An 18,815-nucleotide genomic window follows, 5' to 3' on the forward strand; every position below is an offset into this window, starting at 1 on the left:
AGGATGCATGAAATGTGCTTAACGTGTGCAGATTTCCTTGTGGGTCTGGTTTGATTAGAAGTCCTTAAATCCATGTGCTGGCCCGCAGTGTCCACATACCAGCAACCTGGAGGGAATCTGCTCTGGTGTGCAGATGTTACATGCAAATGGGGATGGTGCACGCACTGAGCATCCTTTGAATGAGGCACCATGTTTCAATGAATCATGACCGGTTTTCATCCCCGAATTGCAAGATTGCTTCTGCTCAGCTGATAAAGGCTATAGTACTCTTGGCAGGAGGTTGGCCTCCTGAAGGAGGTACAACCACTTGCCTAGGGAGATGGACAGGAAGTGGGGAGTTGCAGGCTTTGGGAGGTGCACACACTTCCAGTTTTTGTGCTGATTGGTAGTGCTAGGACCGATGAAACAACCTTTTGTCCTCGAGGTGTTTTCCTCTCGTTTCGCATTTTCTTCGAGCAATTTAGGAAACCATAGATTTCCCTCTCCTCCTCTTTCCTTTTCTTTGTTTGTTCCCAGATATGCATGTGAATGAAAACCACTGGCAGAGCCGCTGAAATTTATTGTGCACATGTGTGTGTTTACACTAGGGGCATCTGAAAATTTGTCCCCCCTCCCCACCACTTAGTCCTGGAACATCTTTTATTGTTATTATTCCAAATATTTCTAGAATGGCTTTCAAATATTTCTAGACTGGCTTTCAGGGCAGGAGCCCTCCCAAGGCAGAAAACAACAATAACATTCAAAAAATAAAAAGTGATGTGGTGATTAAAACAGCCAACATTAAAAAAACAAAAAAACAAAAACCCCAATAACCACCAGTATAAGACAAAGCCTACAATCCAGTCTGATAAAGTATAATCAGGGGAAGCCCAGAGTGAGCAAGTAAGTCTTCAGAGCCTTCCTAAAAGCCTGCAATGATGGGGCAACGCATTCCAGAGGTGAGGAGCCACTGCATAAAAGGCCCGGTACATCTATATTTATTACATCTATGTCCCACCTTTTTTCCATGATGGAGCTCAAGGCAGCGTATATGGGGTGTTCCTAGTGGTCTCCCATACAGGCACTGACCAGACACGGAGCTGCTTCACTTCAGCAAGGTGGCTGCATTATCTGCCCATGACCCTACCTTGTAACATGAAGTAAGAATGAATTAAAGTGCTCTGGAGCAGATGCAAAGTGCATTTCCTTCATTGCTGATTCAGTACAGGAAGTCCTGCATGTCAGGAATTGGAGGGAAGGCCATCCAGATGTGGCTGGTGTTTCCAGACAGACTTGAGCCCCCCAATTTTTTTTGTAGAAATTGAGCACTCTGCATGCCATTATATTTGCTAAATGGAGGTTATGCAGACAGCATCGTTGTGGCAAGAATGGCACATCACAGGTCTACAGTCCAGAGCAATTTACAATGTCTCAAGTTATCAAAATGTGAATGGCCAGCCACATCACCACTAGGAGCAATCTGGGCTACCATCGAAGCTCTCTTGTGATGGCGGTAGCTGTCATGTCCAGATGTTCAGTATGTTGCAGATGCCTGCTGCTCATTGGCTTTAAATATGAGCATCGTTAAGCCTTTTCTCTAAAGCCTTTACCTGCTGCTTGATGGCTAACTAGCTCTTAAGAGAGAGAGAACAGTTAACTTCTCTTTGGAAAGCAGCCACGGCATCAAAAAATAAAACCATGCAGTCCTTTGGCAAGCGGATTGGCTGAATTTTATCTTGGAATTTGCCAAAAAAAAGTCTCTCTCTGTGATTCATTTCAGATAATAGCTCTCATTTTGTGCAAAGACAGAACTGAGGCTATTCATAATTTATAATGGAAAATTAACACTAGTGCTTTTAGCGAAAACCATACAGCAAAGGTTGAATGACTTAGCTGATGATGATTATTCTACCTCAACTGGAAGACAAATACAACTTCCTTTAATTTCTAAGAACAATATTGGTCCCTGATGCTAAAAGAATGGAAGGCTTGATGCTGTTATAAAATCTCCCCAAGCCCAGATTGGCAATTGGGTTTTAATATTGTTGTAGCTTTGCAAATAATTTTCTTTAAAAAAAGTTCCCTGCTAAGCCATCTGTGGCCTAAAAAAAGAGAAAAGAACCAACTTTTGCAAAGCTTTCCAGTCGCGTCACCCAGAGGCAGTTCTCGCTTGGCATAGGCAACCTGGTTGTCTATGCACCTGCATTAATGTACTATGTTACTGAGGCTCAGGGGCCAAAATACCATCTAGCACATATCCAGGGCCATCTTTATAGACTGAAATACATTCCAGAGCTAATTAAATTAACTGAATATCACTAATTTACCAGCCACTTAAATGGTAGTGGAAGTACATAAGGATATTTCTAATACAACTCTTTTCAGTCATTCTTTTTTTAAAAAAAATGGTGGTGGGATCACAGGTGCTGACCTGATCCCAACTTCCACGCATTTATTTGGAGGTTACGATAGATATATAGCCTGAGTTCTGAGCTTCACTTCAATGTGTGGACTTCAGGAATGGGATCAGTGTCTGTGATGTGTCAACACATAATAAAACCACCTTCCAGGACAAATTTACTTTCTTTTAAAAAAAATAATGCACCTATCTCCATTTTCGTGTTTTGGATAATATGATAAAGATATATCTGTTTCTGTTGATTTAGTGATAAATACATTGGATACAATCACAAGTCAGTTGGGTATGCATAAGAGTCATTGATTTCAGTGGGATTAAATATGTTTAACCTTTTCTGGATTGTACCCACTATCCCCAGTCCGTCAACTCTGGGATGGGCCCACAGCCCTGCAAGATCAGGTCCTGACCCTATACACTGCTCTATTAGAGGGAGCCTGAATGTACATCTCATAGTGTGTGTATAAACTCTCTCTGAAGTCAAAGAAAAAGACTTCTCAATTTTCTGGACTTGGATTCAAGTTGATACATTGTTTAGTTATAGCATTCACAATAATGACAGTCCTCATTTTATGAAGTGGACAGCTGTAGTTTGTGCAGAGTTTGTTGTGCACATTGAAATGCTGTAGAGTTTTGGATCAGAAGAATAGTTTCTAGGGGGAAACTTTGTAGCGCTTTTAATTAATTTAGTTAACGAGAGTATATAATAGGAGGCTGAAGTTCAGACTCCCTTGTTTTCAAGAATGTTCCATGGCACATTTTAATAGTTTGTGGCTGCTGTTCCATCTCCCATTAAAGATATAATCATCTGCAACCAAACTTGTTCGTATCATAATAAAAATTTTTGTGGGAGTGGGGGTGTTGGTAGTTCCTGTATTTTTCAATCAATTTTCAGTACTCCTGGCATACACCTTCAGAAGTTCGTCATTGTTGGATGGTATCAAAACAGTCAGCTTTATTCTTCATCAGCTCATAACTAATGGAGTGGGAATTCAGTTTGAACGATGTGGTCCAAAGATGTCTGTGAAATAGCCTTTGGTATATCGTATGTTCAGCAAGCTAGATTTCGTACCTCATCTAACACATGGTGGTTGTAGAGGCCACCATGTCTAGGATCACTTCAGACAACCTAGGTCTACTGCAGTCTGGCCTCATGATGACTCAAAAACCATCATGTGATGGGGTGAGCATTTGCTGTTCGAGGCTACATGTCACCTGCTGATCCAAACCTGAACGCCTCCTCACAATCTATCTGTAAAAGAAAGGAGCATGTGCAGTTCTGTTAATGGAATTTTAGTGTGCAGTCTTGAACAATCTTTTTTTCCACATGTAGAAAAAAATATTCTTCAGATCATGTGTGTGCACATTTTGTTAAATCCTGTTCCTCAGGGTATCATGGTTTTGTTTGATTGTCATTCATTATAGTGTATTATTTCTGAAGTGCTCAAAACTGCTAAGTGCCGTACAAAGGTAAAATCAGCAGGCTTGCAATCTATTCTTAGATGCAAATAAACTCACTAAATGTTACATTTACAAGCACAGTCTGATAAAGAATGCTTAAAAAAAAAACCAACACCACCATTTTGCTATTCCCTCTGTCTAGGTAAAGTTAGTTATGGCTGTACCCGGGAGGTCCGTGTTTGTTTGTTTTTTAATATACTTTCCCTGATGTATTTTGGATCAATACCAAATAATTAATGAAGTTCAGTGCTGTAAAATCCAAGCACATGTTAGGTAAACCTCAAGGGAATAATGAAAACCTAGTTTTTCAATGCAATGGCTTCAATGGTTTTGCTCTTTAGCAGCAACAGTAGTTAATCCCCCTCCCCCAATGCATGCATGTTAAATGAATTTAAACAATTACAAAATGATTAGATGGTACTTGGAAGACAAATGTGTTTTGAAAAGAACAGTGTAAAGATTGCTTTCTCAGGATAGTTTATTTCTTTATCTTGTCTTAAAATGTCATCTCTGTGGATATCAGTCTAGGCAGAATGGAATGTTTTCCCCACATTTGCATTGCTCTGAGTGGCAGGGGTTCTCAGTTATTGCCTTCTCTGCCAAGTCAAGGAGGTAACAGAATCACTTCTCCCCAGCAGACAGGCAGATTTCAGGTGGCAATGCTTGCTCTTCTGACAAGTCAAATGAAAACTGACTGAGCAGGATTTACATGGGTTGCACCAGAGCAGGAAATTTGGGACAAAAATGGTTGATTTCCCCATCAACACTAGCACTGACAATCAAAGAAAGGCCCCCAGCCCTCTTGACTCTTGGCCAGGCAAGACATAGTCTGGGGTAGAGGGACAGAGGAGCTTGGGTCTCCCTGTGTGCAACCTAAGGAGGCCTACCTCCCACTATGAGACCTTAGAACAGCTTTTCCCAGCCTGCTGCTCTCCAGATATTTTGGACTTCAACTCCCATCAGTCCCCGACAGCATGGCCAATGGTGTCCAAAACATCTGGAGGGCATCAGGTTGGGAAAGGCTTCCCTAGAAGTATCTGCTTGGAGAAATCTGGATCTAAAGAATTTTAGGTGAGTAACTCTGGAATTGGATACTTCTAGTGCCAATGAGTCCCAGTTCTCTCAAGTTGTTCAGCATCTTCTGACACCTAAACTCTTTCTGCCATTTAGCCCCATATTTTTCCCTGTGGTTTCCAGATTTTATTGTTTTAACTGTTTTGTTGTACATCGCCCCGTGTGGCTAGGTGACCAGCCAGATGGGCGATTAATACATTTAATTAATTAATTAATTCACCAGCACTCCTGTCTCAGCTTCCCTGTTTTCTTGCAAGGAGTCTTGCAGTATGATAGAAGGAAGGAAAACACCTAGTAGCTTGGACTGCAGTGGTGACTGCTGCTGCTGGAAGCAGCAAGCACATGGGCCAGCCAGTCTCATAATCTAGTTTCCAACCCTGTAATAAATGTTAGTCTTTGGGTACTTGGACGCATGGACATCCTGTTGTGCTTAGACACTCTTGGATTGCATTCGTCCACCACCAGTTTAAAGAATGGTGCAGACACTCATTAAGCCTCAGAACCACCATGCCCAGCAGCTTTATAGCTCCTTTTTAATGTTTCTTCAGCAGAGCTTCTTGTAGTGAAGAGGAAAAGAGGCAGGCCAAAAGGGTCAACCAAGAAATTCTATGCTGATGAAGAATTGGCCGAAAGCAGTAACTGCACTCCGAGTGAGAATGTTCAACTGGGACCTGAGGAAGGAGGAGAGCTGGTGGAAGTTCAACCAAGCAACTTGGAATGTCGGAAGTGCAGCCGGAAGTTCTCTAATTCTCGGCAGCTACGAAAGCATATCTGCATCATTGTTAAGCATGAAGACCTAGAAGAAGACGAAGGCGATCCAGGTAAGCCAGCTCACTTGTGTGTATGTTTGAAGGGATGAGCTGTGGATCCATAGAAGAGTGAGCTGTGCTCCCAGAGAAAGTTGCACGCAGCTGGAGTTTATTTATTTATTTGCAGCATTTTTTACCCTCCTCCTCAGCCAAAAAGGCTCCCAGAATGGCTTACATAGTTTAATATTAAGACAGCCCGTGCCCTCAGGCTTACAATCCAAAAGACATGGTGCAAAAGGAAAAGGGCTTGGAAGGGAGGAGGAAAAAACAGAAAACTCAGGCACCTGTTCTTGCTTTCAGAGTTCTTAAAGGTGTTCTTTCTGGCAGGGAGGGTGAAGCAAGCTCCCTGCAGCTGTTTCTTCTCCGGATGATTTATGGGGGTAGGTTGGTCTTCCCCTTACTGAAATGCTTTTCCTGGGAGGCAGGGGAGGCAGCCTCTAAGGAGCCATTGGTTCTCTGGCCAATGGATGAGGCAGTTTTGTTTGCTGTGTCTGGTATTGTGGTTCCTGTTGCTGACCAGACAAGCTGCTGTTGAATGCTAACAACTTGGCATCTTCTTTTGAAATAGGTATAATACACTTAGGAATGGTTAGGGCTCAGGGCCAAAGTAGACGAGATGCAGGAGATCTATGCTTGGGCCTTGCCTAGCTTAGTCCTAAGCTTTAGCATGAGAACTTCAGGTAGTGGTGTGTGTGTTTTGTGGAGGCTGGGAGGTAGGGGTGGCATTGAGGAATCAGAAGGCTATGGAAAGGACCCTTAACCGATAAACCAGATTTGATAGATACAGTGAATCTGAAACACCTAGCTAGGACATAGTCAGAGCATCACATCATTTATATGTAACAAGTTGCATCTGTGGCCATGTCATTTACACCTGAGCTCCAATGTTGACTGTTGGCTTCGTGCTCATAGGATGTTAAATATATATCGCACCTTTATGTCAAAATGGTGCTCAGGGTGGCTAACAATAATAAAGCACAGATCAAAAACAAATGCTTAATTAAAACATGGCACAAAAACAAATGAATTAAAAATGGAATTAAAAACACAGGGTTATGGGGATATTTCAGGATATGAACCTGGGTACACATAGAAATGTAGAAAAGAATTGGTTGCCTCTGTTGCTTTTTCCATGGATTAACTTATGGGTAGGATCTGATGCTGTAGGTTGTAAATAAAACTGGATAGACTTGGAAGGAGGCGGGGGCAGGGGGCATAAAGTCCTTTGTATTCAGATGTTTTGTTTCTTAAGCAAACATGTCCCGCTGTCTTATTTGTGACTTCTTAGATGTTATGCCCCTTGTCACTTCTGAATGTTCTCTTCAGCAATAACATTTACAATATTCTGGACTTAATTGGGTTTAGTAAATGCTTTTTTTAAAATGAACTGTGTCTCCGTTACTGAAATTAGCTATCCTTGCCCCACTACTCATTAAAACCGTAAAATGTGAGCTGGCTACAGTTTCTACATAGATTGCTAGTGGGCTTTTCCAGCTTAGATGGCTTTCTCCTGCTGTAAAAAAGCAACGTCTCTGTTTGCAGGTAAACAAAAAGTAACTTCTCCTGAGAAAAGCAAACCGATTAATCTCACACAGGAAATTAATTTGTGGCTCTGCCCAATGCAGGTTTTTTTAATACTGAAATAGAACCTGGACTAGATCTTCAGGACAGGTGTCCCTGGGGCACTTTCCTTCAAACTGTCCACGTTAAACGATTAACGTTCTGCATGGATACTCTGATAGTGTTGAGTACAGAAGGGCAGGCGAATCATGGGATTTGCAGGCTTCGCACGGGGCAGTGTGGTCCATACAGAAGAATAATAGCCAACGAACACACAGTATGAAAGCTCCTTTTCAGGTTGTGCATCTGACATACCTGTTTTGGCTCAACATAGGAATCTGTCTTATACAAGGGCAGACTAATGATCTGTCTAGCGCAGTATTGACTACTCTGACTGGCAGCTGCTCTCCAAGTCACCTGCTGCAGGATCCTTTTAACTGAGCTGGGCAAGAACTGGACGTGGAACCTTTACATGCAAAGCATGTGTTCTACCACTAAGGTGACTGGGAATGTACTGGCTGCCTAGAGGTGAGCTGGGAAGCAGACAGGCTGTCAGGGAAAGCTCAGTCTGTGCCTGAGTGATGAGTTGATGAGATCAAGGAGCCAGGATTCTTATGCCACCTAATGCTTGCCAAGCTGGTAGCTGCAATACCACCATCTGGCTACCCATAGTGGCAGCACTGCAAAGAGCAGGTCAGAAGCGCCTTCCTCTTACAAAAGTGCAAAGAAAAAAGGGGCTGGATTCCACTGCTAGCATCCCTCATCTCATGTACTTATTTTTAAAACATTTAGGGTGTGATCCTATGGGGATAGTTGGCCACCTCCAAACTTGGAGGTGGCCGACTATCCAGTGCAGGGTGGGTGGAGCACAGAAGGTATCTTCTCCTCCATGTTCCAGCTGCCCTGCATTTGCAACTAGACAGCAGATTTCAGCTGTCTAGCTGGGGCGCATCGGAGCGGGGGGGTGGGGGAGGCCAGATGGCACATAGGAAGCATTGTAATGGCACTTCTACGGTCCCCTCCCCTCCCCTCCCTGCCCCTAGGAACGTCTCCTTTTCAGCTGCTCCACACTGCTCTTATAAGCGTGGAGCCAGGGATGAACCGCACCTCCTATGAGGTGGAGGGGGAGAGGAGTCAGGTTTCTGGCAACTGAGCTCGGAGTGCTGGCTCCAAGATTGGTTCCCAGAAACCGAAAAATCCTATGGCCATCTAGATGCTGTCTAGCGGCCATAGGATTGCACCCTTATATACCACCTTTTAGCAATTGCTGCAAGGCAGTTTACAACAGCTAAAACAGCAGCAAATATATACAAACAGCCAGCAAATAAAATCACAATCAAAAGTTAAAGCTGAAAATCTGTAAGGTAGTAAAACTGTTTTGAAATACTTGGGTGAATAAAAAAAGTTTTGCCTGGTGCCTAAGGCAGCAAAGTTGGTGCCAGGTATCCCTCCCTGGGAAGGGCATTCCAGAGCTCTGGCACCAGTACCAAAAAAAGCCCTCTGCCTTCTAACAAAGCTCATCTCTGATCCATGGTATTTGGAGAAGGGCACATCAGCTGATGACCTTAAAGTGCAAGTAGGTTGGTATGGTGTGGAAGGAAATGACCCTTCAAGTTTGACACCTTGAGTGCCTTATGTTTGTGTGGATGTGCCCTTATTCATCCAAAAATGTGGTGCTTGGCTGCTTCTCAGTAAAATGTTGAGAAACTCTTGGAAGGGTTTGCTTTGGCCCAAACTGAGCCCAAATAATGCAGCACAGGGCCTTGTGGAGCTGACGGTGTGGCAGAATTGTATGTTGTGGTATATTTATTTATTTACATGTATACTCCACCCTTCCTCTGAATAGCTTGGAGTGGCTGGCATGTGTCTTAGTTCATGGTGAGAAGTTGGTTACTGTAAACCTTTATTCTCGAATGAGTGTGTGGACATTATAAAATGGGAATGTAGTTACAGAACAGTGCTTTGGTAATCCATTGTCTCAGGAATATCATTTATAGTCTTGTGTGTTTGGCTGTGGAGGGAGTGGGAATTGAATCCATGCTGCCTTCTACTTCAGTTTGACCCTGTAACCAGGAGGTTTCCTGGAAATCACTGGGAAGATTTTTTTCTATAATGGCTGTTTGGTGTGTGTGTGTGCGTGTGCAAGAGAGAGAGAGAGCACGCATATGCGTCTTCTGGATTATTCATGAGTTCAGGCTTCGGTCCAAGACACCCTCACATTCACACGACAATTCCCTAGCAGCATTGTGAGAACACATACGCATAAACATTGCCAGCCCATTTTAAAACCCTCTTTCCAAGAAGTAATATTTTTTTCCAAGCAATTGACAATGATGCTCGCAATTTGCAATCCGATTACGAATTGTGCCAAGGGGAGGTTGCCCATCACTAGTCAAAATTAATTTGTAACGTTACGTTTGAACTTTTGCTCTTGCATTGACTTTTAAAGTGAAAAGTGAAAACTCAGATTTGGAGGTTCTCTGTGTGGATATTATATTGGGAAGAGGGGCCCATGAATTCCTGTGCTGAAATGGAAATATAAATGTCTACATTTTAAAAAAAATAAATAAGGATTTTAGATATTGATCCTGTACAAGGTCTTAAGTATTTGTTGCATTTGGATCTTGAAGATATGTACCATGATTGTCATGACAGCAATTGTGTGACTGATGGTTATGGGCAGCCGCACCAGATTTTTACACAACTTTTTTTTCTGTGACCTTCATCTTCCTTCTCGCATAATAGAATAACCAGGGCTGATCTTAGGTATATGGCTATGCTGGGTGGTTTGGCTTACTTCTTACCGATACTTCTTTTCTTTTACGTCTTTCTGTTGTCAGAGTCATCCAGCACTAATGGGCTCGTACTTCATAACTCAGCTCCCACAAACCACTTGAGTGTTTCCTTTCTCTCTCCTTCCCATCCATGAAGCTTCTGCGCGGCAAAATCTCTTCCTCTGGCTAGGGCAGGGAGCGGTTAATACCCTGCACTGGTCCAGTTACTTCAACCTGTATTCTCCTGCATTTCCAGGACCAGCAGAACGGTTGGCTGCCTACCTAGGGCTGTAGCTGAAAAGCAGCAGTGGTGCCCTGGGTTCCCAGCATGTGGTGGCTGCTTGGCACCTGCTGTGGGGCAAGGGCTTTGAACAAATAGCCTCTTTAAGCCAAAACCACTTCTGTAGTCTCTGCACATGTGAAAGTATACCTGGTTTTGTGGAAATCTTTCAAAATAATCGTCTCCCCCACCCTTTTTTAAAATATTGTGATGACTACCATCCTGCAGAGGACCAGTAGTAAAGAGACACACACTCCATTGAAGAGCCAAATTCTCCAACGAAGAGCAAGTTCAAAGCATGCCAGTTAAGGGACCAGTACATGTACTGGAGATTCTCCAGGGAGCCTCTCCAATATAGAATGCACAGTATACGGCAGAAGCACCAATTAGGGACCCCGAGTAGAAAATCTTGATGGCTAGCTTGAAATGCCATTGAAGATACTGATTCATATGTCACTGACAGCCGCCGCCTTCATCAGTAGAGATGCGAACATCCCCGTAAATGCCATCTAAATACAGATGCAGCATAGCATCAAATTATTTATTTTATTTTATTAAATTTCTTGATCGCCCACCTGGCCGGTCACCCAGCCACTCTGGGCAATACAACAGTTTAAAACAATACAATTCCACATTAAAACGTTGTATTTCTAAAAGTACCCTAACCCGCCCCAAACACCTGCCTGAACAACCACGTTTTTAATGTGTGGCAGAAGCTCATGAAAGAGGGGGCATGGCAGAGTTCCCTAGGGAGGGAGTTCCACAGAGTGGGGGCCACCACAGAGAAGGCCCTCTCCCTCACCAGCCAGCTGTCCTGGCTGATGGGACAGAGAGAAGGCCATCTGAGGCTGATCTTGTTGAGCGGCCTGTCTGGTGTTGCTGGAGGCACTCCTTAAGATAGGCTGGGCCGGAACCATATAGGGTTTTAAAGGTCAAAACCAACATGTTGAATTTGGCCCGGAAAACAACTGGTAACCAGTGCAACTCCTTCAGCACCGGAGTGATGTGATCACACCAGCAGCTGCATTTAATCAGGCGAGCCTCTGCGTTCTGCACCAGCTTCAGCTTCCGAACCATCTTCAAGGGTAACCCCGTGTAGAGCACATTACAGTAGTCTAGATGAGAGGAGACCAGGGCATGTACTACTGATGGGAGCAGATGGTCAGGAAGGTAGGGGCACAGCTGCCGTATCAGATGGAGTTGGTACAGCGCTGTCTGGCTCACAGCTGACACCTGAGCCTCCATGGACAGCTGAGACTTTGTGCATGCTGCACTGAGGTTTAAATTGCATAGATCTGGATACAGGAGGTCAGTTTATTAGTTTTCCAAATCAAAGTGCCAGCTGCTCAAACTGATTGCTTAATGTTTCTTTGCAAGGTAGGGCAGGAATGAAGACTATTCATCTCAATCAGGCTCTTGTGAGAAGAAGGGAGGAAAAGCATGAACTCAAAAAAAAGTTTGTTTTAGTCATTCTAAGTGGAGCGGGTTTGATGTTCAACCCAAACAGCTTGTGCATGAGATGGAAGATAAGAGGAGGCAGCAAGAAGTCCAGTGTTTGAGGAACAGAGGGCTCACTTTAGAGGGATGTGGCAAAATGCATGCCAGCTGACTGGCACTGGGTGTCTCTATCAGCCCAGTGATCAGGCTGGCTCATGGTACGATAGGCAGAAGAACTTGACTCGTGGCTGATTTGCAGGATCAATTTGGCACCCATTGATGCAAACAGGCTTTTTCAAAGTTGCTGAACACGCATTGTCCAAATTGGGGCTTGTCACATTCCCCCCCCCCCCTCGCCCATCCCCAGTGAAAACATCTTGCTTTGTTTTGTGTTTAATGTATCTTTTTCTGGTCCTTCTGCGCACATTTATTTCCACCTTCACTGCGTTGCTTGTTATTTTGGCAACTCCATCACAAATCCCAGCAGACTTCCCTTGCTGACAAATTTTATCTGCGAATTCCATCTCCTAATAGATTTGTTCCATATGTTAAATTAAACTATTTTGTTTGCATTTGCACAGCTGTTAGACTTTTGCTTTGCCATGGACAAATACCTGCTTTTCCTCTCCTGAATGCAGTCTTACTCCTCACTCCTTCTCCAGTCATTCACGGGATGGAGGCATCTCCCTGACCCATTCTCCCACTCCCCTTAGCAGTTCTTATTCTTCATTTAAAAACAACGACAGTGACAACATTTTAATCACAGGAATCATAAGCCCCATCAATAAGATAACTGGCAAAAAAGAGACGTCTTTTATCTGTTGTCATTTGTTGACACCTGCTTGCATTTACAAATTAATGAACTTTGACTGTTGATCCTTAAAACAGCGCATAGTGCCAGTTTAGGCCAATATGACTAGTGGGTAGAGAGGCAAAGAGAGAGAGAGTTTGTATGTGTGGCATGGGGTGGGGATTAGAAATGATAGGATGATCAAGTGTATAATGCTGGCTCCCTCCTGGCTTCCAAAATTCCTTGAATTTGCTGTAGTTACTACTGGATTATGCCCTGTTTTCCATCCAAAATGGAATAGCAATTCTACTGAATGCAGTGAGTATTATAATGCTTGCTCAGACCTTGAAAGCTTTCCCCCTGCCCATCGTAGGCTGAGAGGCATAAGAATGTAAATATTCCTTTGCTGGACCAGACTATATATAAGAATATAAGAGTTCCTTTGCTGTGTAGTCTAGCACTCTGTAGCCAACAGTGGCCAGGAATGGAGATGCCACTGGGAAGCTTAAAAGCAAGATGGAGTTTGCCATCCCCAAGTGTTTGTTTCCAGTGTCTGGTAATCAGAGTGCCACTGGCTGTGAATATGGGGTTCTCTTTAAGCCATCATGGTGAAAAGAGACAGAGTGTGTTCATATGTAAGCAAACTTCGGAAGGGCAAGGCAGGAATGCAGATTGGAAGGTGGACAATCCAGCAGGGTCAGTTCACGCACTACCAGCAACAAACAGGTTGGCACTGGGTATCTTCCCAACCACAAGCTGCAGCTGATCCTGGTTCTCTGACAAGTACAGTGCGTGTGTTTTCAAACTCCTGTTTGCCACCTCACGTTTTTAGGTTTACACCTAAATATCATAATGGTTGCTGGGGTGGGGGGCATTGGCAAATAACCCAGGAGCCCGAATGTATTCAGAAAACGGAAGTTCAGAGCCAAGCTTAATCAGGCATGTAAAGTGTAAACAATGGTTCCAAATGGGACAGACATTTGGCTTGGATATGGCAACTGTAGTTCGGTGCTCTGACCTCAGTGTATTGATTGTAGTTCTTGCATTGGATGGGCTGTGTTTGGTTGCAGAGGAATTATGGCTCCCTGGATTCCTCTCTAATGATCATGGTTCAAGACCAACAGGGGCAGACACTGTGTGACTCATCATGGGAGGGGCTTGCTGCTCAGCTGCAGCAGGGCTACCATGGGCCACCTTCAGCTGTGACTGTCATCAGGCCCCCTATCACATACATAACCCAGTACCCCTGTTCCTACCCACTACAGCCCACACACAAGACTCAACAGTAGTGAAACGATGTTTCCTCTCCTTACTTATTCCTAGGGTAATGCAATCTCAAGTGTCATTGCCCACCATTGCAGACAGCTTCACCTTGCCAACTTGGATGTGGCACTGTCATCCCTTCGCTCAGCTGGATTTCAGCGTTAGATTTAAAATCTATTTTGTTTGTGTCACAAAACATTAGAGCTCTACTTCTCCTTCCCCACCCCAGTGTAGAAGTGTGCAGGGGACAGTAGTGCAACTTCTGCTAATCGTTGCAAGCTAGTTTCCTTTTCAACAAAAGAACAGAAAGCCTCACTGGTCGATTGATGGTGTCGGCTGCTGTATAAAAGCAGCTCATGGCCCTCCTTTTACATTCTTTTTGATGTTTGCTCTTTAGGTAATGATTCTGACGTTGACCTTGACAGGAGGGAAGACGAGCGAGAAAAAGCACCAAAGAGGCAACGGCTACAGAGAGCTGAGAAGAGTCTTTTCACAAAGGAAGCAGACCAAGTCTCAGGAGCTAAGAATCCTATTATAAGTGTAGTTTTGACAGCTCATGAAGCAATTCCAGGTAACTAACTGTGCACTTGTAAAAACAGAATGCTTTTACTTCATAAAGTTGTTAGAGTAAGATGAACAACTCCAACCATTTTTGATCTGAAGCAAGTTTTGCCATTCTCTTTATTTTAATGTAAATGGTTTATGCTCGTGCAGCACATAACGTGTTGTAATATGTATCTGCATTGCTGCAATTACACTTCAAAACACAGAATGTAGCCTTTAATACAAAATCAGAAAGATGCTGCAGAATCCTGAAAATCTTAGGTTTCAAGCCCTGGGCATCAGGATTGCAGAGAGAGAAAGAAATCGAAAATGTGGGTGGCAAATGCATTTGTTTGTAAATAGTGCAGAATTCCTGAACCCTGTATTTGGAATTTAGGGTCACTTTGTGTGAACACTTGACATGAAAAACTCAAAAGGAATTTGGCAGTTGATTTTCCTAACCTCAATTAACTTTACCGTGTAGAGATCAAAGGGATCTTTTTATCCACCCATCCTTCCATCCATCCAATCAGACGTCCATCAGGCCACTCATCTTAAGGTTCTGGGTGGTAGTGCAAATATTTATTTAAGCTATCTTCTTTTTTTTAAAAAAGGATGCATACTACTATTGTAATATAATCATAGTATAGCATATGTATTATTTATTGATCAAATTTGTGTGCTGCCATGTCTCCAAGGAATTCAGGGCAGTCTCCAGGGGTTTGTGCAAGTCTGTCACAATGTGCCTCTTTCCACAGATGCACACACATATTTATGTTAACCCTCCATAGCCTCAGAATTCAGTGTTCTGCATGGATCTTCCATGATGACACCTCACCCCAGTCCTGAAGGAGGTATAGGGCTTGTTTGCATGTCAGGACAGCCCACCATGGCTTAATTTACCCATGGGGGCTGTTGTATGTGCCAGGCACCTTGTGGTGGCTTGTCATGTCATGTGAACCCAGGCAGCAGGGGTTGTTTAAGGGTTAGACAACCCTCAGATGACCCTTCAACAAGCCATGGGTTATTTGGGGGTTGTCTAACCCTCAAACAAACCCTGCTGCCTGGGTTTGCATGACACTACAAGCCACCTCAAGCTGGGGCCTATGTAAAAATGGCCCCTGTGGGCACCTGGCACAACACAACAGCCCCCCCTGGGTAAATTAAGCCATAGTGGGCTGTCGTGTTATAAGAACCAGTCTTAAACCTTGGCCAAAAGTCTTTTGGGAAACAGAAAAGAGCAGGGACAATGACTAGTGCTACAACAACTCCTCCTTCTTTCTCCTTGTGCTATTATTAGACCTTTGAGATGTCAGAGAACTGTCTTGCCCCATGTAATGGTGCATCTGGAGCTGTTCCATGTTAGGCGTACCATCTCAGTGGAAGCTGGAGATAAGAGGATCCTTTGCTTTTGCAAGCCTTGGGATATATTTAAAGAGTGAGCGCCTACAGATCACTGCCTGTCTGTCTATCTGTCTCTCTTAGCTTCATCAGCTTCTTTGATGCATCTAGAAGTTTTTAGGCTACTATGGCCTCTTTTTCTTTTCACGGTCCCATAAAGACATTGCTTAAACATTTCCCTAGAGAGTTTCACCAGATTTTTTTTATGTGTGTGTGTAATATTTCATGTGGCTTGCTGTTGGCATATGTATGATAAACTCATGTATTTTCCCCCTTTTGACTATACTAGATCATCAGTAAGTTGGACAGAGAAGTCGGTTTACATTGTTTAAACTGCAGGATTTTTATTGTGCCTTAATACCCAGTGGCAACCTTTCATCTGAGCTGAATACATTTCACAAATGCCCCTTCCTTTTTCAGATGTTCTGTAATAAAATCCTCATTGAACATGCCATGTAAGTTTTTTATCAACTGGAAGAAGGGAGGGGGAAAGAGAGCTTATTACTAGACATCCTCCCCCGCACTCCTTTAGAATATTGCGAGGTGTATCCTGTGCAGTCAGCCTTCCTCTGAGTTTTGGGTTTTATTTCTAACATGAGATGCTGGCAAAGCTTTTATATTCGCTGCTCAATCCACTTCTCTGTGCCACTTAGAATCAGGTTCAGAGGCTTCATCTTTGTGGTGCAACGCAGGGCTCTGGCCAATTTCTTTTTGGCAAATCTGACTGCTTCTAGTTTTCCAGGGAAGAGAAGTCAGATGCACTTATTTACTTTTATTAAGGTGGAATTAACATTTATGAAAGGATCACTGCCTTGTTGCGGCGAAGGGGCTTGCGTAACTCAGTGAAGCCATAAGCTATGCCGTGCAGGGCCACCCAAGACGGACAGGTCATGGCAGAGAGTTCTGACAAAATGTGGTCCACTGGAGAAGGAAATGGCAACCCACTCCAGTATTCTTGCCAAGAAACCCCATGGAACGTATCACAAGGCTAAAAGAGATGACGCCGGAAGATGAGCCCCTCAGGTCGGAAGGTGTCCAATATACTACTGGGGAAGAGCAGAGGGAATTTCCAAGTAGTGCCAGAAAGAGTGAAGCGGCTGGGCCAAAGCCGAAAGGACACTCAGCTGTGGATGTGTCTGGTGGTGAAAAGAAAATCCGATGCTGTAAAGAACAATATTGTTTAGGAACCTGGAATGTCAGATCAATGAATCCAGGTAAGCTGGAGGTGGTCAGACATGAGATGGCAAGATTGAACATCGACATCTTGGGAATCAGCGAACTCAAATGGACAGGCATGGGCGAATTTAATTCAGGTGACCATCATATCTACTACTGTGGGCAAGAATCCCTTAGAAGAAATGGAGTAGCACTCATAGTCAACAAAAGGGTGGGAAAAGCAGTACTGGGGTACAATCTTAAAAACGATAGAATGATCTCAGTACGAATCCAAGGCAAACCATTCAACATCACAGTAATTAAAGTCTATGCCCCAACCACTGATGCCGAAGAAGCTGAGGTGGATGGGTTCTATGAAGACCTACAACACCTTCTAGAACTAACACCAAAAAAAGATGTCCTCTTCATCATAGGGGATTGGAATGCTAAAGCAGGAAGTCAAGAAATCACCGGGATAACAGGCAGGCATGGCCTTGGTGTACAAAATGAAGCAGGACAAAAGCTAATAGAGTTTTGCCAAGAGAACACGCTGATCATAGCAAACACTCTTTTCCAACAGCACAAGAGGCGACTCTACACATGGACATCACCAGATGGTCAATATTGAAATCAGATTGATTATGTCCTTTGCAGCCAAAGATGGAGAAGCTCTATACAGTCAGTCAAAACAAGACCTGGAGCTGACTGTGGCTCAGATCATGAGCTTCTTGTTGCAAAATTTCGGCTGAAATTGAAGAACATAGGGAAAACCACTAAACCATTCAGGTATGACCTAAATCATATCCCTAATGAATATACAGTGGAGTTGAGGAATAGATTTCAGGGATTAGACCTGATAGACAGCGTGCCTGAGGAACTATGGATGGAGGTCCATAACATTGTTCAGGAGGCAGCAACGAAATCCATCCCAAAGAAAAAGAAATGCAAGAAAGTCAAGTGGCTGTCTGATGAGGGAAAGAAGGGAAGCGAAAAGCAAGGGAGAAAGGGGAAGATATATCCAACTGAATGCAGAGTTCCAGCGAATAGCAAGGAGAGACAAGAAGGCCTTCTTAAATGAACAATGCAAAGAAATCGAGGAAAACAACAGAATGGGAAAGACTAGAGATCTCTTCAAGAAAATTGGAGATCTCAAGGGAACGTTTTGTGCAAAGATGGGCATGATAAAGGACAAAGAAGGCAGGGACCTAACAGAAACAGATGAGATTAAGAAGAGGTGGCAAGAATACACAGAAGAACTATACAGGAAAGATCTGAATGTCCCTGATAGCCATGATAGTGCGGTCACTGAACTTGAGCCGGACATCCTCGAGAGTGAAGTCAAGTGGGCCTTAGGAAGCATTACTAACAACAAAGCTAGCGGAGATGACAGTATTCCAGCTGAGCTATTTAAAATCCTAAAAGATGATGCTGTTAAAGTGCCGCATTCAATATGCCAACAAATTTGGAACACTCAACAGTGGCCACAAGACTGGAAAAGGTCAGTTTACATTCCAATTCCAAAGAAGGGCAACGCCAAAGAGTGTTCAGACTACTGCACAATTGCGCTCATTTCACACACCAGCAAGGTGATGCTCAAAATCCTACAAGCTAGGCTTCAGCAGTACACGAACCGAGAACTACTGGAAGTACAAGCTGGGTTTCGAAGAGGCAGAGGAACTAGAGATCAAATCGCCAACGTTCGCTGGATCATGGAGAAAGCAAGAGAATTCCAGAAAAACGTCTATTTCTGCTTCATTGACTACGCTAAAGCCTTTGATTGTGTGGATCACAACAAACTGTGGCAAATTCTTAAAGTGATGGGAGTACCAGACCACCTTACCTGTCTCCTGAGAAATCTGTACGAGGGTCAAGA

At 43.6% G+C, this 18,815-nt stretch overlaps 1 protein-coding gene across 4 annotated transcripts in view; it reads left to right on the plus strand.

The window, feature by feature from the left end:
- Positions 1 to 18,815, plus strand: part of ZFAT (zinc finger and AT-hook domain containing) — a 109,010-nt gene that overhangs the window by 16,617 nt on the left and 73,578 nt on the right. For 3 of the 4 annotated variants that reach the window (XM_084848746.1, XM_084848743.1, XM_084848744.1), the window contains exons 3-4: positions 5,479 to 5,751; positions 14,241 to 14,414. In XM_084848746.1, coding sequence (XP_084704872.1) covers positions 5,479 to 5,751; positions 14,241 to 14,414 — 447 coding nt within the window. The remainder of the gene's footprint in view (positions 1 to 5,478; positions 5,752 to 14,240; positions 14,415 to 18,815) is intronic. The other variant, XM_084848745.1, reaches the window with a different exon arrangement.

Source organism: Heloderma suspectum, chromosome 4, assembly GCF_057233095.1.
Source record: "Heloderma suspectum isolate Gila_16-S chromosome 4, 16-S_ref, whole genome shotgun sequence".
Classification (NCBI taxonomy): Eukaryota; Metazoa; Chordata; class Lepidosauria; order Squamata; family Helodermatidae; genus Heloderma; species Heloderma suspectum.